This window comes from Denticeps clupeoides, chromosome 3, assembly GCF_900700375.1.
Source record: "Denticeps clupeoides chromosome 3, fDenClu1.1, whole genome shotgun sequence".
NCBI classification, from domain to species: domain Eukaryota; kingdom Metazoa; phylum Chordata; class Actinopteri; order Clupeiformes; family Denticipitidae; genus Denticeps; species Denticeps clupeoides.
Genome location: NC_041709.1, coordinates 29025266 through 29042282, shown reverse-complemented (window position 1 = coordinate 29042282; position 17017 = coordinate 29025266). Strand labels below are relative to the sequence as shown.

The 17017-nt window shown below is 47.0% G+C and overlaps 4 protein-coding genes across 7 annotated transcripts; 1 reads left to right on the top strand and 3 right to left on the bottom strand.

Annotated features, from left to right (window-relative positions):
- Positions 1–623: 623 nt before the first annotated feature.
- On the bottom strand, positions 624–3011 carry LOC114786233 (growth arrest and DNA damage-inducible protein GADD45 gamma-like). 2 transcript variants are annotated; one of them, XM_028973183.1, is made up of 4 exons: positions 2957–2986; positions 1540–2887; positions 1239–1446; positions 624–1142 (listed from the first exon to the last, which is right to left on the bottom strand). In XM_028973183.1, the coding sequence occupies exons 2-4, from the start codon at positions 1638–1640 to the stop codon at positions 1029–1031; spliced, it is 423 nt and encodes a 140-aa protein (XP_028829016.1). In that variant the 5' UTR covers positions 1641–2887; positions 2957–2986; the 3' UTR covers positions 624–1028. The 2 variants fall into 2 exon arrangements, with proteins under 2 accessions (XP_028829016.1, XP_028829015.1); XM_028973182.1 differs by having other exon boundaries at positions 1540–3011.
- A 908-nt stretch (positions 3012–3919) lies between these two features.
- On the top strand, positions 3920–5180 carry LOC114786230 (growth arrest and DNA damage-inducible protein GADD45 gamma-like). The gene is made up of 3 exons (XM_028973172.1): positions 3920–4142; positions 4231–4438; positions 4535–5180. Exons 1-3 carry the CDS (start codon positions 4000–4002, stop codon positions 4646–4648), a joined length of 465 nt encoding a protein of 154 aa, XP_028829005.1. The 5' UTR covers positions 3920–3999; the 3' UTR covers positions 4649–5180.
- Positions 5181–5544: 364 nt separating this feature from the next.
- Positions 5545–11751, bottom strand: nim1kb (NIM1 serine/threonine protein kinase). Of its 3 annotated transcripts, none has more exons than XM_028973297.1 (5): positions 11438–11750; positions 11255–11340; positions 9729–10110; positions 8638–8906; positions 5545–7156 (listed from the first exon to the last, which is right to left on the bottom strand). In XM_028973297.1, exons 3-5 carry the CDS (start codon positions 10009–10011, stop codon positions 6404–6406), a joined length of 1305 nt encoding a protein of 434 aa, XP_028829130.1. In that variant the 5' UTR covers positions 10012–10110; positions 11255–11340; positions 11438–11750; the 3' UTR covers positions 5545–6403. The 3 variants fall into 3 exon arrangements, with proteins under 3 accessions (XP_028829130.1, XP_028829129.1, XP_028829131.1); XM_028973296.1 differs by having other exon boundaries at positions 11255–11337; XM_028973298.1 differs by having other exon boundaries at positions 8662–8906; positions 11255–11751.
- A 1314-nt stretch (positions 11752–13065) lies between these two features.
- On the bottom strand, positions 13066–15894 carry ccdc152 (coiled-coil domain containing 152). The gene is made up of 8 exons (XM_028971062.1): positions 15749–15894; positions 15460–15565; positions 14694–14762; positions 14445–14509; positions 14259–14361; positions 14037–14164; positions 13288–13380; positions 13066–13191 (listed from the first exon to the last, which is right to left on the bottom strand). Exons 1-8 carry the CDS (start codon positions 15809–15811, stop codon positions 13066–13068), a joined length of 753 nt encoding a protein of 250 aa, XP_028826895.1. The 5' UTR covers positions 15812–15894.
- Positions 15895–17017: the final 1123 nt, after the last annotated feature.

Sequence of the window (17017 nt, the reverse complement as noted above, 5' to 3'; positions counted from 1 at the left end):
AGCCCAATTTCAGCAGATGCCTCTGCTTTGGGAGTGTTGGAGTTAAAGTGTGGCGCAGGACGGGACTTTTAAAGTCCTGCTTCGAACTTGTTCCTGGTGCATGGTGAAATACACGCCATGTAAAGACGCGACTGGTCGCCAGGCCTGTTTTATCGCATCACTGGAGTGAACCAGACGCTCCAATTTTCTAAGGGCCATGAAGTCTGGGATCTGTACTTGTAAGTCAGGTGTGAAGCCTGAGACGCTCTGTGTAGTGTGTTCGTAGGTACAGTGGTGGTACGTAGAGGGTACGATTCACGGCTCAACTCCGGAACGTCAGCCCGCGTATGATTAAACGTCTTTCAGCCACAGTGAAAGGCGACAGTGGGCTGTGGTATTGGTGTAACCAATCTGAGTGGAGAACAAAGCTCAGGGAAAACTTGTGAATCTGAAATTTCAATTTATTGAAAGCTTTTCACATACTACAGTAAAGTGAATTTAAAAAAAAAAAAAAAAAAAAAAAAAAAAAAAAACACACATACTACAAAAACAGCGAATTAAACAATGAAACAAAGCAAAGTCTAAAGTGAAACCTTTAGAGTATTAAGACAATTCTGGAAAGTGGGAAACATTGTGCGGAGTGCAGAGAGGTCTCCTCTGGCTCCGCAGCGCTGGTTTTTTAAAAATGAGCAGGGTGGGAAGTCCATTTTTAAAAAAAGCATGCTTCTTCGACGACCGCTTCGTCCTCTGCGTGTACCGACGCACGCGACGTTCGCTCTGCAGGGCAACAGACGCGAAACTCGCTTCTTCCTCTCCAAACCTCATCCGCACAAAGAATGAGGGCCATTGTGTCGCCCCCGTGGCATACCTGACCTCGTTCACATAAAGAATGAGGGTCATCTTGGCATGGACGGGACGAGGGACGACGGAGCCGCGAGGGCCACTCGGGCTCGACCTCGCGGCGCCTGGACCGAGATCCTTCTCAGGAGCATCCAGGGATGCAGGAGATATCAGGATGAGTATTCCTCACAGCATCTCGGGCCGGACGGTCAGCGCTCGGGCAGGGTGATCTCGGGCACCCAGTCGTTCAGCCTGCAGCTCTCCTCGCAGAACAGGTGCAGCTTCTCCAGGGCGGGGTCCTCCCACGAACCTTCAGCCGGGTTCTGTCGGACCAGGACAACGTGGACGTTAGAAGGCCGATCGGAGTTGCAGAATCAGGATAAAGGCTTGAACAGGGGGTTCGCGGCGACGCCACCTACCGTGATGAGAACGCAGTGCGCGTCCTCCAGGTCGCCGGACTTGTCGCCGACGATCTCGGCCAGTCGCTGCGTGTCGCTGACGCGGACGATGCTGATGTCGTTGTCGAAACAGAAGGCCTGGATGAGGGTGAAGTGGATCTGCAGGGCGACGTCGCACTGGAAGGCGTCGTCGGTGGCGAGCACGCAGAAGGCCACGCTGTCCGGGTCGCTGCAAAAAGACAAAAAGAAACGATCGTTAGACTCTGAAGAAGAAAAAAAAAATAGTTTCTTTAAGTATTCGGGTTTTAATCGAAATACTTACTCGTTCATTATTTTCGCGCACTCGTACACGCCCACGGTCACGCGGCCGTCGGCGTGCGCGTTCACGAGCGCCTCCTTCAGAGTTCTGCCGGCGTTGAGCATGGCGCTGGTCCGAAGGTCGATGGAGAACTTCTGGTCTGGTGAGGGGGCAGCAGTTATTCCGAACCGGGTCGTGGACTCGGACTCGACCTGCGACGGTGCGCTGCGGCCCTTTTATAGGCAGCGACCGGCACGCGTTTGCGCCGCGCCCTGTGATTGGCTGCGCGAAGACAATGCGCGACCCCGCTTCCGACGCGTGCCTGCACGCGCGCAAGACTTCCAAAAGAAAAACTTCGGATGAAAGGATCAAAAGCACGACCACACATAAAGAGATTAGGGCGCGGCTTTAATCTTCTATTTTGATCTGATCAATTAATCTGATTAAATAGTCCGTTCAAGTACGGATTCATTAATTTCAATTGTTATTTTTCTGGCTATGAATAAAATATAATTACGTCTGGCGATGTCCACCTTACGTTTTAAAAGAATTAAATAAACTTTTTTTTCCCTTCTGTAATTCGATTTTTTTTTTCAGCTCAGAATGTGTCTGCAAAGAGGTTACACAACTAGCCAAGTAAAACTTAAAATGTGATTTTGGTGTGAGTGTGTGTGTGTGTTTTATTATGTTATCAGTTTAAAATATTCCGAATCTCGCTCGCGATCTGACACGCGCCCCCGTTTTGCATACGCACAGCTCGGTTTAATGGGGTGACTCCAGGCGCGTGGCATCTGGAGACGTGGGCTTGTTCTCCATGGCAACACTCCCCATCTGTCCGTGGGGGCTGGTGAGAGGTCATTAAAGCCAACTTCTGCTTTTTTTTTTTTTAAAGCTCTGACTCGAGATGCTTATCTGCACCTGCAATCGGATCGGCCAATCGGATTTCGCCTTTTCTTAAAACAAAAGTAAAACTTTTTATTAGTCAGTAAAAAATTGCATATATGAATTATATATATATATATTTTTAATATCCTGTTAAAAAGTGGTTTAGTTGTTTGGCTGTCGGAATAATCCGCGGCTCGTCCTGCGTGTCGGGACACCTGTCACTCGCGACCGAGGGTGGCGGGGGGTCCGTGGGGGGTCCGTGGGGACACGGGGGGACGTGCTGCAGATGTGACTGCAGAACAATGCGCGGCCACCGAGCCGCACGCGTCCCTTTTACTTTACTTTGACCATTTTTACTACCCCCGGACGCACTTGCTGTGTATTTCAAACTCTGTCTAGATCATCGTCTGAAAGTTGAGTCGTGGCAACCGTGCAACTTTGTCAGTCTGTGACAAGCCAACCTTCCCTCAGAATGAAACGTGTCGACCTTAAAGAAAGAAAAAAACTTTCAGACAATTTCACCTGGATGACTGAGAATCTTCACAGATATACTTACATTTACAGCATTTACCAGACGCCCTTATCCAGAGCGACTTACAATCTGTAGTTACAGGGACAGTCCCCCTGGAGACACTCTGGGACACCATTGTAGCAAGTGGGGTTTGAACCTGGGTCTTCTGGTTCATAGTCGAGTGTGTTACCCACTAGGCCACTACCACCCATATTTCGGTCTAAATCAGTGCAGAAAACACAGAATAAATGACCCATGGTGGCTGGAACTTGTTTATTTCATGTCTGGAAAAGTTCTGTGCCACAGCAGCCGTCTCCGGTGGGTGCTGCTCCACGGAGACAGCGACACGCCGCGGGTACGTGTCAACGGGACCGGCCGCTTCTGTCGCGCCGCGTGAAACCCCGGAGTCCGGCGGTCACGTGGTCGCGTCGTGGCACGCGCGGCGCATTTCCATGTCAATGGGGTCTCCAATAATGGGAGCTCCCGAGCGCGCACAATGGGGCCGTTTCGGGGGGCGGCAGCCCGCAGATGGCCACACTCCACCTGTCCTCTGCAGGACGGGGGAAGGGGGGATGCTGTGTGCGTGCACGCACCCGCTTTCACCGTAAACTCGACTCAAACTCACTTTACAAATCTTGCATTTCACCCTTACTCGGCAATTCAAATGCGAAATCAGATAAGAACTTACCAACTTATATATATATAAAATATATATAATGTATGTATGTGTGTATAAAATATTTGAATAGACTTTGCATCACTTTTAAAGTTTCAAATGAGCCGAATTGCGCGTGCATTCCAAGCTCCGGCCCCTTTATTGATCATTCGCTGGAAAATGGACTATATGGCGTTACGACCGTCATCAATCTGCCACGAGTCGGAGCGCGACAATGGCATTTGCATACCAATGCGCCACTCGGGCCAGCCAATCAGCGCGCGGGCCTTTCACGGGACCCACGAGCCGCGGGGTATAAAAGCCGCGCACGGCCGGCAGACTCCTCACTCGCTCCCACTCCGCCCTTTCGGACTACAACCCTCCGAACTTCGCGTCCAGCTCGGAATATTCCCTCCGACACCCGCCTGTCGCCATGACCCTGGAAGAGGTTCTGATCCAGAAGGCCGCCGAGAGAAGCCCCTGCGCCGGCGCCGCCCTCGAGGAGGCGCTGCTCTCCGCCAAAGCCAACGACTGCCTGACCGTCGGCGTGTACGAGTCCGCCAAAGTCATGAACGGGTGAGTGTGTGCGCGCGCTCGTGCCAGGACAGGTGACGCCAGTGACGCGCAACGAGCGCTGACGTCACTCTCCCCCCTTGCGTTACAGCGACCCGGACAGCGTGGCCTTCTGCGTGCTCGCCACCGACGACGCCTTCCAGTGCGACGTCGCCCTGCAGATCCACTTCACCCTCATCCAGGCCTTCTGCTTCGACAACGACATCAGCATCGTCCGCGTCAGCGACACGCAGCGACTGGCCGAGATCGTCGGCGACAAGTCCGGCGACCTGGAGGATGCGCACTGCGTTCTCATCACGGTAGGTGGCGTCGCCGCGAACCCCCTGTTCAAGCCTTTATCCTGATTCTGCAACTCCGATCGGCCTTCTAACGTCCACGTTGTCCTGGTCCGACAGAACCCGGCTGAAGGTTCGTGGGAGGACCCCGCCCTGGAGAAGCTGCACCTGTTCTGCGAGGAGAGCTGCAGGCTGAACGACTGGGTGCCCGAGATCACCCTGCCCGAGCGCTGACCGTCCGGCCCGAGATGCTGTGAGGAATACTCATCCTGATATCTCCTGCATCCCTGGATGCTCCTGAGAAGGATCTCGGTCCAGGCGCCGCGAGGTCGAGCCCGAGTGGCCCTCGCGGCTCCGTCGTCCCTCGTCCCGTCCATGCCAAGATGACCCTCATTCTTTATGTGAACGAGGTCAGGTATGCCACGGGGGCGACACAATGGCCCTCATTCTTTGTGCGGATGAGGTTTGGAGAGGAAGAAGCGAGTTTCGCGTCTGTTGCCCTGCAGAGCGAACGTCGCGTGCGTCGGTACACGCAGAGGACGAAGCGGTCGTCGAAGAAGCATGCTTTTTTTAAAAATGGACTTCCCACCCTGCTCATTTTTAAAAAACCAGCGCTGCGGAGCCAGAGGAGACCTCTCTGCGCTCCGCACAATGTTTCCCACTTTCCAGAATTGTCTTAATACTCTAAAGGTTTCACTTTAGAATTCTTATTCATATTTGTAATCTAATAATTGTGAATCAAAAATAAAGATGATCCGAAACAATGTATCTGTGTGCCGCTTTCTTTCTTTTGAAGCCCCACAATGCAACAGGCCTCGTTTCAGGAAAAGGAGGGGAGGGGGCGTGGTCGACGCAGAGCTCATTTGCATAGGACGCGCCAAACGCCGTCAGCTGCCCGCTGATCTGCATGTGTATGGCGGGAGCACAATGGAGGCTCTCGCTCCCGCACAAGGGCGGCATTGTGCGGCCGGCAGATGTCCGCGGGGCGACGCCGCTCCATCTGCCGCGGGTGATGGAGGGGTGATGGAGGGGTGGGGTCATGTGGTGCACCGTCAGCTGCCGCTTTGTTCGGGGCAGGCCGATGGAAAGTTGCAGCCAGTGTTGGTTGGAACAGATCAGAAAGTCGGTCGTGTGTGCACTTCTTTTTATTCGCAAAAAATACAAAACCGTTGTGTTGATGGACGACTGCATACACAACTGCTGCACAAGTCCAACATGGCAAATGAAGCTAAAACAATGAAGTAGAATCACAGCTCTGTGTTTGTCAGGTACTGAGAGAAACATGTAGTATGCCGTTATACAACATAATGTGCAACGTTCATTAGGGCGGTCCTGGTGCAATAAATGGTCCCACAACCCTCCATGATATTTAATATGATATGTAATTGTATGATATTTAATTTGTATGATAGTTAATTGATGGTTATTGTATTGTACAGTATATCCAACGTGTCAGATTTAACAGCCTGTACACATTTGGGTCATGCAGAATTCAAGGGGAATTTTTACAGTTATTTTAATAACAGTTAGTGGAAATGGCAGAAATCTAGTGTCGATTGCCATGGCAGCGACAGATCTATGCATAAATGTGTTAAATACATCAGTATACGGAACAATATTTTGGGCTTTGTCTTATACAACTGCACTTTTATGCTCTCTTTGATTCTCACTATTTATTGAGTTAACTTTGGTTGGGTATATACTCTAAAACTGTTATTTTGAACATTTTACTCCCATTTTGTCACCTTTTGTATTAGAATAAAACAGAAGAGTGGGGTTATTATTTAAAAACATTTTGGACCACCCTAATGCTCATTTTATATGTATTTATTATAATATCTTTAATAAATTGGTAGAAGACAGATCCTCAGCAACAGCTTTTTGCCTTGCCATGAACTCGAACTCGGTACTTCTGCCTGAGTCAGGTTAGAGTTCTTGCAGTCACTCTGCTCTTCTGCGCTTCAGCGTGTTTACAGAAGCTTGAGCAGATCATGCGAGGATGCAGAGCTTTGAGGTGTGCCGCAAGCTCCTGTAGGCTCTCAGGCTGTCCCTTTTGGGGTCCTTCACCACACCCCTGATCATCGGCGGGGTCTCCACCCCTCTCTTCCTTTGCCCTTGGTGCAGCAGGATGCGATAGACCCCGGTTATGGGGCTGCGGCTGCCTTTGCCTTGGTTGTTGATTATGTGCTCCGAGGTGATGCCCAGCTGCTCCAGGGCAGCCTTCACCTCCTCTTCCTCCTCCTCCAGCTCCCCCGGGCCTGCCTCCGCCAGGTAGCGTGGGTTGAGCTGAAATGGGGGGAGTGGCCGGGTGATCTCCACGGGCAACAGCCACTCGCAGCCCAGCATCTGGTCCAGGGCGCAGCGCTCCGACGGGTCCATCCGTAGGATCCCGCGGATCAACCGCTGGCACGGGGCCGACACCCAGGTGGGCAGACTGTAGGTACCTTCCAGAACGCAGCGCCGGAGCCTGACCACGGTGTCGGCCCGGAACGGCATGGTGCCCGTCACCATGAAGAACAGCAGCACCCCCATCGCCCAGGTGTCGACAGCGGGGCCCAGGTAGCTCTCGTCTCGGAACAGCTCCGGCGCTGCGTACGGCGGGGAGCCGCAGAAGGTGTCCAGGATCTCGCTGCGGCTTTTGACCTTGGTGCTGAAGCCGAAATCAGCCACCTTGACGCAGGCCTGGCAGGTGAACAGGACGTTTTCCGCTTTCAGGTCTCTGTGGATGATGTTGTTGTCATGCTGGGAGGAAAGATCAAACGACACTTGGTTAACACTCAAATCTAAAACCGATTTCAGACTATCCAACATTAAGTCCAGTTGCTAAAAGACAACCGCCTTCTCTCTGCCGACATAATTCATGTCTGGCCAAGTCGCGGCCACTTTTCCTATACATTACCAGTCAAAAGTCTGGAGACACCTACTCATTGATGGGCCTTGCATTTTTTACATTGTAGAACAAAACTGAAGATACAGGACAATGAAAACACGTGAGTAGCAGTATCACGATACGTCAGTCACGATGCGATTATATATTGTGATACTGTACAGTTCACTCAAATTGTAAACAGCCGAAACACAGGGTGCTGTGATAGGTCTGTCAAGTTTTGCGATTTCACTCTGCCTGAAGTGCCAGGCAGTAACTCCATCTACCCCACTGTCGCAATGCTGGACACCTGGTGGACTAAATTTATATACAGAAATATCGAAATTTACTTTACTTTACTTTACTTTACTTTACTTGGCTTTTATCCAAAGCAACTTACAAGGAGAAGACACCAGCAATTCTCATTCGGTTTTTAAACAAGTGGGTTTTCAAATCTTTCTTTAAGGTGGTATTAGTCTCGGCTAGTCGATGGACCAGGGCAAGTCGTTCCACCAGCCAGGGACAACAAAGGAGAACAGAGTCGATTGGGATCGGAGACCCCGTGAAGAGGGAATTTTTAGTCTCATTTCATTTGCAGATCTGAGGCGGCGTGCGGGAGTGTAGCTGGCTAGTAGTGTGTTGATATCCACGATATTTGATATATATCGATGGTGATATATCAATACAATATCACAACGTAAAATAGCAAACAAGGCATAAATTAAGGACGTTGGGCAGTGGTGGCCTAGCGGTTAAGGAAGCGGCCCCGTAATCAGAAGGTTGCTGGTTCGAATCCCGATCCGCCAAGGTGCCACTGAGGTGCCACTGAGCAAAGCACCGTCCCCACACACTGCTCCCCGGGCAGCCTGTCATGGCTGCCCACTGCTCACTAAGGGTGATGGGTTAAATGCAGAGGATTTCACTGTGTGCACCGTGTGCTGTGCTGCTGTGTATCACATGTGACAATCACTTCACTTTACACATCTCTTGCAAATTTGCAGGGAGCTTTTGCTGTGATGCCAGAATTTGTTTCTCTCCATCGCCATAAATTAGAACGGTGATGGTTTTCCAGCAGTCCTGTAGGTTTATTATGCTGAAAACTTTCTTATCATTCACTCATGTTAATGAGCATCTCATGAAGCGTTTTTTTTATAACGACAATAGTGAACAAAGAAGCCATGACGGTAAAATGAGGCGACTCTGAAAAAACAGATTCCTTTAGTCTCCATAACTGCTATATAGTAGGTGCATCCAAAATTTTGACTGGTACTGCTTAATTTCTTGACCAAATGTTGTTTTGGTTGATGTGAACAGTCACAAAATCGGTGGGAGGATTATTGGAGGGAAAAAAACTGACCAGGTGCTTCATAGCAGACAGAACCTGAGCAAATACAATCTTGCTGAGTGCGTCGTGGAGTCTCCCCTCGGTGGTGATCCTGGTGTACAGGTCCCCTCCTCCAGCATACTCCAGCACCAAATGCAGCCGGCTGGGCGTCTCCACCACCTCATACAGGCGCAGGACGTTCGGGTGCTGCAGGCTCTCCATGGTGGAGATCTCCCTGGACAGCAGCCGCTGGGCCTGCAGGTCCAGACGGGTCTTATCCAGGATCTTAATGGCGACCTTGTCTGGGGGAAAAGAGCGGGAAGGATGAGGTCGCATTGGCTCAGCGGCAGATTACTTCTCTGGTGTGAGCTCTCCTCTTCACTTCACATTCACATGAGCACTAGCAGAAAACAGCAAGCTTCATTTATTCATCACCTTCACCTGGTTAGCTGACATTTTATCGCCCCTCTTCACTCATTTTACAAAATTGAAAGTGAAGGAAGAAAAAGCTGCGTATACAGTACAGGCCAAAAGTTTGGACACACCTTCTCATTCAATGTGTTTTCTTTACAAAAAGTGGAGACCTGGCCTCCACAGTCACCAGACCTGAACCCAACCGAGATGCTTTGGGGTGAGTTGGACCAACAAGTTCTAAACTCCTTCAAGACTGTTGGAAAAGCATTTCAGGTGACGACTTCTTGAAGCTCATCGAGAGAATGCCAAGAGTGTGCAAAGCAGTAATCAGAGCAAAGGGCGGCTATTTTGAAGAAACTAGAATATAAAACATGTTCTCAGTTAGTTCACTTTTTTTGTAAATAAGTACATAACTCCACATTCATAGTTTTGATGCCTTCAGTGAGAATCTACCAATGTAAATGGTCATGAAAATAAAGAAAACACGTTAAATGAGAAGGTGTGTCCAAACTTTGGCCTGTGCTGTATAACAACGTAATGGCTTGTGCTGAACTTTTTTTGCATTTATTGCATTAGCCCAGCCACTGGGGAAGCATGTGACTGGGTAAATGGGGAGGGTTGTGTCACGAAGGGCATCCAACATAAAACTAAAAGTCAACTAACGTTAGCAGCCGAAAGGGGATGGTTTTATTTTTGCTGCGTTGCATTACCTTTGGTGAGGGCATGAAAAGCCAGCTTGACTTTAGAGAAAGTCCCGGCGCCAATCTCGCCCCGGACCTTGTAGAATCCCACCCTGCGGCCAACCGTCAGCTCCTTGATGGTTTTCTCATCGCGGCACATGTCGGTGGTGAGCTTCTCAAAGGGCGTGAGGCATCGGCGCGCTCCCTCGTCCTCCTCACCCTCCTCCTCCTTCACGGAGCTCTCCGACAGGCTCCAAAGGCTGTGGCGTGGACCCTGGCCCCGCGGTGAGACCCGGTAGGTGCCCATGGGCATCCTGCAGCCCCTCGGGCTTAGATCGAGACGAAACTTGTCGGACTACAGAGAACGCATGCTGCCCTGGCGCGATGGTTCACATGTATGCTGTGTCATGTGCTGCAATTAAAATGCAGGTTTCAGTTAATCCAACATTGCATTTACACTGATTTATAATCAAACTGACAACCACGCAAGGCCCTTAATAAATTCAAGATCTGATAGAGAATGTCACAGCATCAAAAATCTGCATTTCCACTCCTAAAACCAACACACCTAATCTCACCAAACATGGAAAGGTCATGGGATCGCGGCCCCGTAATCAGAAGGTTGCCGGTTTGAATCCCGATCCGCCAAGGTGCCACTGAGGTGCCACTGAGCAAAGCACCGTCCCCACACACTGCTCCCCGGGCGCCTGTCATGGCTGCCCACTGCTCACTCAGGGTAATGGGTTAAATGCAGAGGACAAATTTCACTATGTGCACCGTGTGCTGTGCTGCTGTGTGTCACATGTGACAATCACTTCACATTTTACATTTACAGCACTTATCAGACGCCCTTATCCAGAGTGACTTACAATCAGTAGTGACAGGGACAGTCCCCCTGGAGCAACTTAGGGTTAAGTGTCTTGCTCAGGGACACAATGGTAGCAAGTGGGGTTTGAACCTGGGTCTTCTGGTTCATAGTCGAGTGTGTTACCCACTAGGCTACTACCAACCATATTTCAGTCTAAATCAGTGCAAAACACAGAATAAATGACCCATGGTGGCTGGAACTTGTTTATTTCATGTCTGGAAAAGTTCTGTGCCTCAGCAGCCGTCTCCGGTGGGTGCTGCTCCACAGAGACAGCGACACGCCGCGGGTACGTGTCAACGGGGCCGGCCGCTTCTGTCGCGCTGCATGAAACCTTCACTTCCCTAATTGTGTTTTCTATTAAATAATACATTTTATACCTAATAAAGGTTTTTGATGACATCTGGTATTCAAATGTGATCTGTGGTTTAAAAATGTACCTGTACATATAGTCTTGTACTAAACTGTATCTATTTCTGTTTTCATGGATCTTTTCTTTTCCATTTTCACCGCATCATCCAACTGTACGTTCTGGGAAAACGTTAAGGACGTTGTTCCTGGAGATCAAGGTTGATCGCATTGCGCAGCCCTTCAGCGAGGTGTTAATTACGGACTAACGTGCCCCGTTCTGCCGAGCCTGCATTTTACAGCGCATCGCATCACTTGGAGACTCGGCCGTGAAGAAGCTCACCCCTCGGTGCTCTTGCCGGTGTTGGGAGACGCACATCTCATCTGTAGCAGGAGTTGACCCTGATGCCGGAATGCACATCCATTCTGCTGTGAGAAGATACTGGGTCAGCAAATCCCAATCAGACCCAGGGGAGGTGGTAGAGAAATAAAAAAAATGCAGCCGTATGTGCCAAGTGTCCAAGACCTTCGATTGCCTTTCCAGTCCTGGTTCTCTGATGACTAGACTAAGCACAATCCTCTCCCGCCTTCTTCCTTGCCTCTCGCTCCTGCTTTCTGAGGTCTCCTTGGATTAAGGGGAGTCATGTTTCTCCAAACCCGCTGCTTAGTTTGAGTCAAATTTTATGACCTCAAAAATAAAGGCGTGTGTCAGGGTCCACGTTGCCAACGTCTGACCCAGCTGCAGGCACAAGTGGATGGCATCTGAACATCTTCTGTCCTTCCTGAAGGAGTGTGACCGCAGGACGTCACAGAGCGCAGAGATTAGGTCCCTCTGCCTAACGTGTCGCAGCGGCCCGTCAGAAGTTACGCAACGGCCTTATGCCTGGCCCAAACGAGATTAGCGTGTTCAACCGAACATGCATCAGATGAAGTGATTAAGCGCTAATCCCGCAACCTTCAGAATGAGCAGGGCTGCATTCAGGTGTGCCATGCAGGCGAGACCCACAGTGACAGAGTAAAATCCCATCTAATTTCCCATAAAATGTACACACAACCATGTACACTGCCAGTCAAAAGATTGGACACCCCTACTTTGTTGCGATTATGGAGACAAGAATCCAATGCATGAAACATATATCATTTTTCTGTAGCAGGAGAAAGTGAAGTATGTTTGATGAATCTGTTTTTTAAGAGTTGCTTCATTTTACCTTCATGGCTGCTTTGTTCACTATTGTCATTATAAAAAGCCACTTGATTAGATGCTCATTAACATGAGTAAATGATTAGAAAGTGTTTAGCATAATAAACCTTTAGGATTGCTGGAAACCGTACCTGTTGTCTAACTTACGGTGGAGAGTATAAAATGATGCATCACAGCAAAAGCTCCCTGATTTTTGCTACTTTTTTTTGTTTAATATATACGCTCATATGTATTTTTTTCATAGTCATGTTTCTTCTATTTTGTAAATACCAGACCCATAAATGAGTAGGTGTGTCTGGAAGTGTACACTGGCAACCTGAGCAGTTTGTTTACAGCATTCCAATATAAATATACTGCCGAATATTATGAAATAACCATAAACTATATTCATTTATACAGTCCGTACTTGGCTGGAGCCAAACCAACTATTTATATATTTAAAAGTATTTTGTGGTCTGTAGCTGTTACCTAAATATATATAAATGTGTGTGTGTTTTTATATATATATATATATATACGTGTGTGTGTGTGTGCACGCATTATAATAAATTGTTGTTTTTTTTGTCAAAACCAACAATTGACCTGGTGCACATGATGTGTTGCATGGCAGTTTTATTCTTTTTTTAATGAGACTTCTCACTCACACACACACACACACACACACACACACACAGGCCATGAGATTAAAGGATTTAAGTGCAGCACTAGTGCTTCCATGTGTGTTGGGCTCGTGCTGTGGTGACTGGGATCCTGAGGCTCTCTGGTCACCTGCCTGCCCCATGCAGCCACCACTGACCTCCACAAGGATCAGTACTTCACAAAATGACAAAGCGATATATTGCGTAGGAGCTAGGAGTAAATCCCTTCAGTTTAACAGTTTTATTTGAAGAGGGAAAATACACAATAATAATAATGCAATAAGGAAGATGTTTCAGAAGAATAGTAAACGCCTGTTAACTCCTCCTCTTCTTCAAACGTGAGTCAGAGAAGGCCTGAAGCTGCAGCTGCTCCAGTTCTTTCACTTTCTGACGCAGGGCCTCGATCTCCTGGTTCTTCTCCACCTGCATGAACTGCAGCTTCTGGGATCATCCCAGCAGAAAATCACACACACCGCAGTTGAAACAGCTGAAAGAGACCTGAAGTCAAACCTAAAGCGTATCACTGTGCAGGCTCACCCTCCTGAAGATGTTCTGAGAGAGAAGGCCATGGCCCTGCGGCTGCTGGGGCTTCGCCATCATGCTCTGAGCCCTGGCCAGCTTAGCACTAAACTGCGAACCGGAGCAGCCACACAAGTGGTTAAATACAATATTCCTGGGAAGGCTCTTTTATTCAGTCCTTCCGCTTCTAATTTCCGACAGTGCCAGTTAGCGTTCTAGAACTGAGCAAAATAAGGAGGAAAAGACACTTACAGTAGTACTAATATAGTGGTACTAAATCAATGTATATTTAACAATATAATAATTAAAATAAAACCCGAAGCATCTACTCTATCAAGGGGTGAGAACCATATGGGCATAATTATTAAATGAAAAGTCCTACTCATCTTTTACTTTATGAATATGAATTAATCTGAATAATTGCACAAAGGACTTACATTTACGGCATTTATCAGACGCCCTTTTCCAGAGCGACTTACAATCATTAGTTACAGGGACAGTCCCCCTGGAGCAACTTAGAGTTAAGTGTCTTGCTCAGGGACACAATGGTAGTAAGTGGGATTTGAACCTGGGTTCATAGGCCCCACTAGGCTACCACCTCCCTGACTTAACACTGAACACAGATTGCACTTGTGATTATTCAAATATTCTAAAATTTAAATATTGTGTTTAAGGACAAATCAAAATAGGTTGGCAAAATGTCACACCCATATGGTTCTCATTTGAAAATGTACATATCCCACTGTCCAATTTTCCTGTTTTCCCACCTCCATTTGGAGTTTAACAATTTCACTCTGCTTCTCTTTCTCCAAATCCTTGACTTTTCGAGTCAGATCCTCTACTGCAGTCTCATTCCTCTTGAAGACTTCTTTCATCTCTCTATCCTTCTCCTCAACTGCAAACAAAGCCAACGGTGGCAGTCAGAATGAACCAGGTTCTAGCACACGGATGCATGGATGTCCCAGAAGCCAGTACTGCTCTGCACGTACGTTTCCTCTGTATTTCCCTGTGTGCATCGACCAGCTCCCTCTGGTGGTGCTCCTTCAGAGATGCCGCCTCGGCCTGGAGCCTCCGAACCTGAGCCTGCCATCCCTGTGTGTGGTAGATGGCCACAGGAAAGCAGCTAAAAATACACCCAGCCAAGGCTGGCGTCAGCACGTCTCACATAGCCTGACCTTTGCCCTCTCTTCACCTTCTTCTCTCAAGCCAGTCACCATGTTTTTCAGCTCATCGTTTTCCGCTGAAGCGAAATGGGACAGATTAAAGTTTCCTACATCAACTCAGTCCTGATCACTGTCTAGGCTGTATGACTGATGTAAAAAAAAATAAAGCAGTACATGAACGCGTTTGCTCTGTTAATACGTAATCAACAGCGCCGCTGTTTTTTACCTCTGCCTTTCAGACACTGACGCACTCGTCCCTACCTCTCAGACTTAACTGTTCCTGGACTGTTTGCTGAAGTCCTTGGATGGTTCCTAGCATCCCCTTCCACTCTGCAGACAGTAAAAGCAATTATCATTTTCTCAACTTCCAGGTGGTCAGTAACTGTGCGTGATAAACATGAACATGACTTTCCATCAAGTTCACAATGACAACTCTTAAGCACTTAATAATTTTGCCCTGTTGAAATGGTACAATGAAATGCACCTCCATAAAACAAAATGTTCTAGCCACTGAGCCATAATTTGACATGATTGTCTCGTTTCTGTTTGTTATTCATTCTTGTGATTGCCACCATCAGAATAAAAAACTATTAATAATGTGCAACGATTGCCACAACACACGATGATGCAAGAACAACCTAAAATAAAATAAATAAAATAAGAAAATGATATGCAATACTTTTTGCAATACTGCGCATATATGCATATATATCATTGTGTGTAGAATTGCACCTGGTAAGAGCATTGCACAGTATTGCAAACAGAACACTGTCTATTGCATTATTGCAGCACATAGTCTTTCACACAATGATAGTTTTAACCAATCATAAATAATTATTAAAATAATAATAACCTTAAACGGTTTACATGTAATAATCACCCAATTTCCAATTTCTTTGTTAATAAGGGGGCCAGACTGATAACTAATAATGTCACCAGGGGGCGACAAAACACCAACAAAATCGTTTAAAACAACCATTACTCTCGTGTTATCGCTATTATTCGTAGTTTTTACGTTGATACTCACCTTCAGTTAGGTGCTTCTCGCTTTTCTGAGTTATTCTCAGCAATCTCTTTGTCTCCTCCAACTTCATCTCAAGTATGATATTGTCACCCTTCATCTGTGTTATTGTCTTGGAGCAAATAAATATATAATCTCACAAATATTGCCAATATTGGCCAATACAGAGTTTTCCTGGTACTGTAAATGAAAATTGGTTTAATTCAATTCAACATGTATTCATTTGAACTTTTTTGTTGTTGTTCTGAGACCAGTTCTGTTGGGTAAGAACGTGTAAAATGGGAGGCGAGCTTACTTGTTCCAGTTCTGAAAAATCGTTCACAAGCTTATCTAGATTTACGGCTGTCGACTTATTCATGCTTTTTTTAGATTAAGCGAAACAAATAGGGAAAAATGCTCCACACACGTTAATGAGAAAATAATTGATCTGACTAGCGAGAGTGTAGGTGTTGCCAGATCTCGCGAGAATCCTGTGAAGCGGCGCGTTGCATTTTGGGACTGTGGCGGCATCCTTTGAAGGTACAGTGTTACTCCGGTGGTAAATATCTTTTTGTCGAGAAGCAGTGATGTTTCCAAAAATGTCTAAATACAGAAACTTAAAACTTGGCAGCCCAAGACCAGATCACAAACCCTCACACTGCCTCCTCTCACACATTTGGACTAAGTGCATACATTGAGTTTCCCATGGGTTTACAGTGCTAAATCCTTAAAGGTGCTTTAACAGTTTGGGCATGAACGTACAGTCGTAATGACCGTAAAAGTAAAATATATAAATTAATTAATATTTTTTCAAAACAGGGAAGGCTAAATGCAAAGCAGCATTGGGATCTTCATAACATAAGGCATACGCATTCTGGTTCTAATGAGTAATATCAATTATAGGACCACAAAGTCACAGGTTTAAGCCCCACTTACTACCACTTGTGTCCCTGACAAAGACACTTAACTCTTGAGTGTCTCCAGGGGAACCGTCCCTGTCACTACTGATTGTAAGTCGCTCTGCAAATAATGCTGCAAATGTATGTCAACATCATATGTGACATTTTAAACCAAGAAAACCAAAAACCCAAGGAACAGATTAGTAGAATCACATCAGCAGAGAATCTGTTGTCTTTAGAGGCGGACAGCCATTCAACAAAAACAGATTAGGATAAATGAAGACAAGTGTTAATGCGTCTACCAGGAACACTGCCAGCAGAAACTGAGCTGGGTTGTAAAAGACAAGCTACTATCTAGGAGACTTGTTGTCCTGCCAAACGATTCACCCGGCGCTTATTGACAGCAAAAGGTGTAATGAATTGCTTAAAAGAAGAAATGTGAAATGCAGACGTTTTGCTTGATTTATTGTATGTACAATCTCCACATTCAAAAATAGACACACACAATAAAAATAGTCCTCTAACAGTTTTTGGCAATTAAATTTACCTTTTGTAAAATGTATAAATCTTTGAGTTTAAAACAGACACAAGCTTAGGCTAAATGACACACTTTGTTTCACATTGCTTGGGAATGAGTTGGGAAATAAAGATATTAGTTTTAAAAAAATAAAAAAAGCTGCAAGGTC

Coding starts and splice junctions, on each gene's coding strand:
- ccdc152 (XM_028971062.1), bottom strand. CDS start 15,811: ATGAATAAGTCGACAGCCGTAAATCTAGATAAGCTTGTGAACGATTTT. Junction 15,566..15,748: donor ATTTTTCAGAACTGGAACAA/GTAAGCTCGCCT, acceptor ATTTGCTCCAAG/ACAATAACACAGATGAAGGG. Junction 13,192..13,287: donor CTCAGAACATCTTCAGGAGG/GTGAGCCTGCAC, acceptor GGATGATCCCAG/AAGCTGCAGTTCATGCAGGT.
- nim1kb (XM_028973297.1), bottom strand. CDS start 10,011: ATGCCCATGGGCACCTACCGGGTCTCACCGCGGGGCCAGGGTCCACGC. Junction 8,907..9,728: donor TTTTCATGCCCTCACCAAAG/GTAATGCAACGC, acceptor CTTTTCCCCCAG/ACAAGGTCGCCATTAAGATC. Junction 7,157..8,637: donor TGTCTGCTATGAAGCACCTG/GTCAGTTTTTTT, acceptor CTTTCCTCCCAG/CATGACAACAACATCATCCA.
- LOC114786233 (XM_028973182.1), bottom strand. CDS start 1,640: ATGCTCAACGCCGGCAGAACTCTGAAGGAGGCGCTCGTGAACGCGCAC. Junction 1,447..1,539: donor TGCGCGAAAATAATGAACGA/GTAAGTATTTCG, acceptor GTCTTTTTGCAG/CGACCCGGACAGCGTGGCCT. Junction 1,143..1,238: donor CGCACTGCGTTCTCATCACG/GTAGGTGGCGTC, acceptor CTGGTCCGACAG/AACCCGGCTGAAGGTTCGTG.
- LOC114786230 (XM_028973172.1), top strand. CDS start 4,000: ATGACCCTGGAAGAGGTTCTGATCCAGAAGGCCGCCGAGAGAAGCCCC. Junction 4,143..4,230: donor TCCGCCAAAGTCATGAACGG/GTGAGTGTGTGC, acceptor CTTGCGTTACAG/CGACCCGGACAGCGTGGCCT. Junction 4,439..4,534: donor CGCACTGCGTTCTCATCACG/GTAGGTGGCGTC, acceptor CTGGTCCGACAG/AACCCGGCTGAAGGTTCGTG.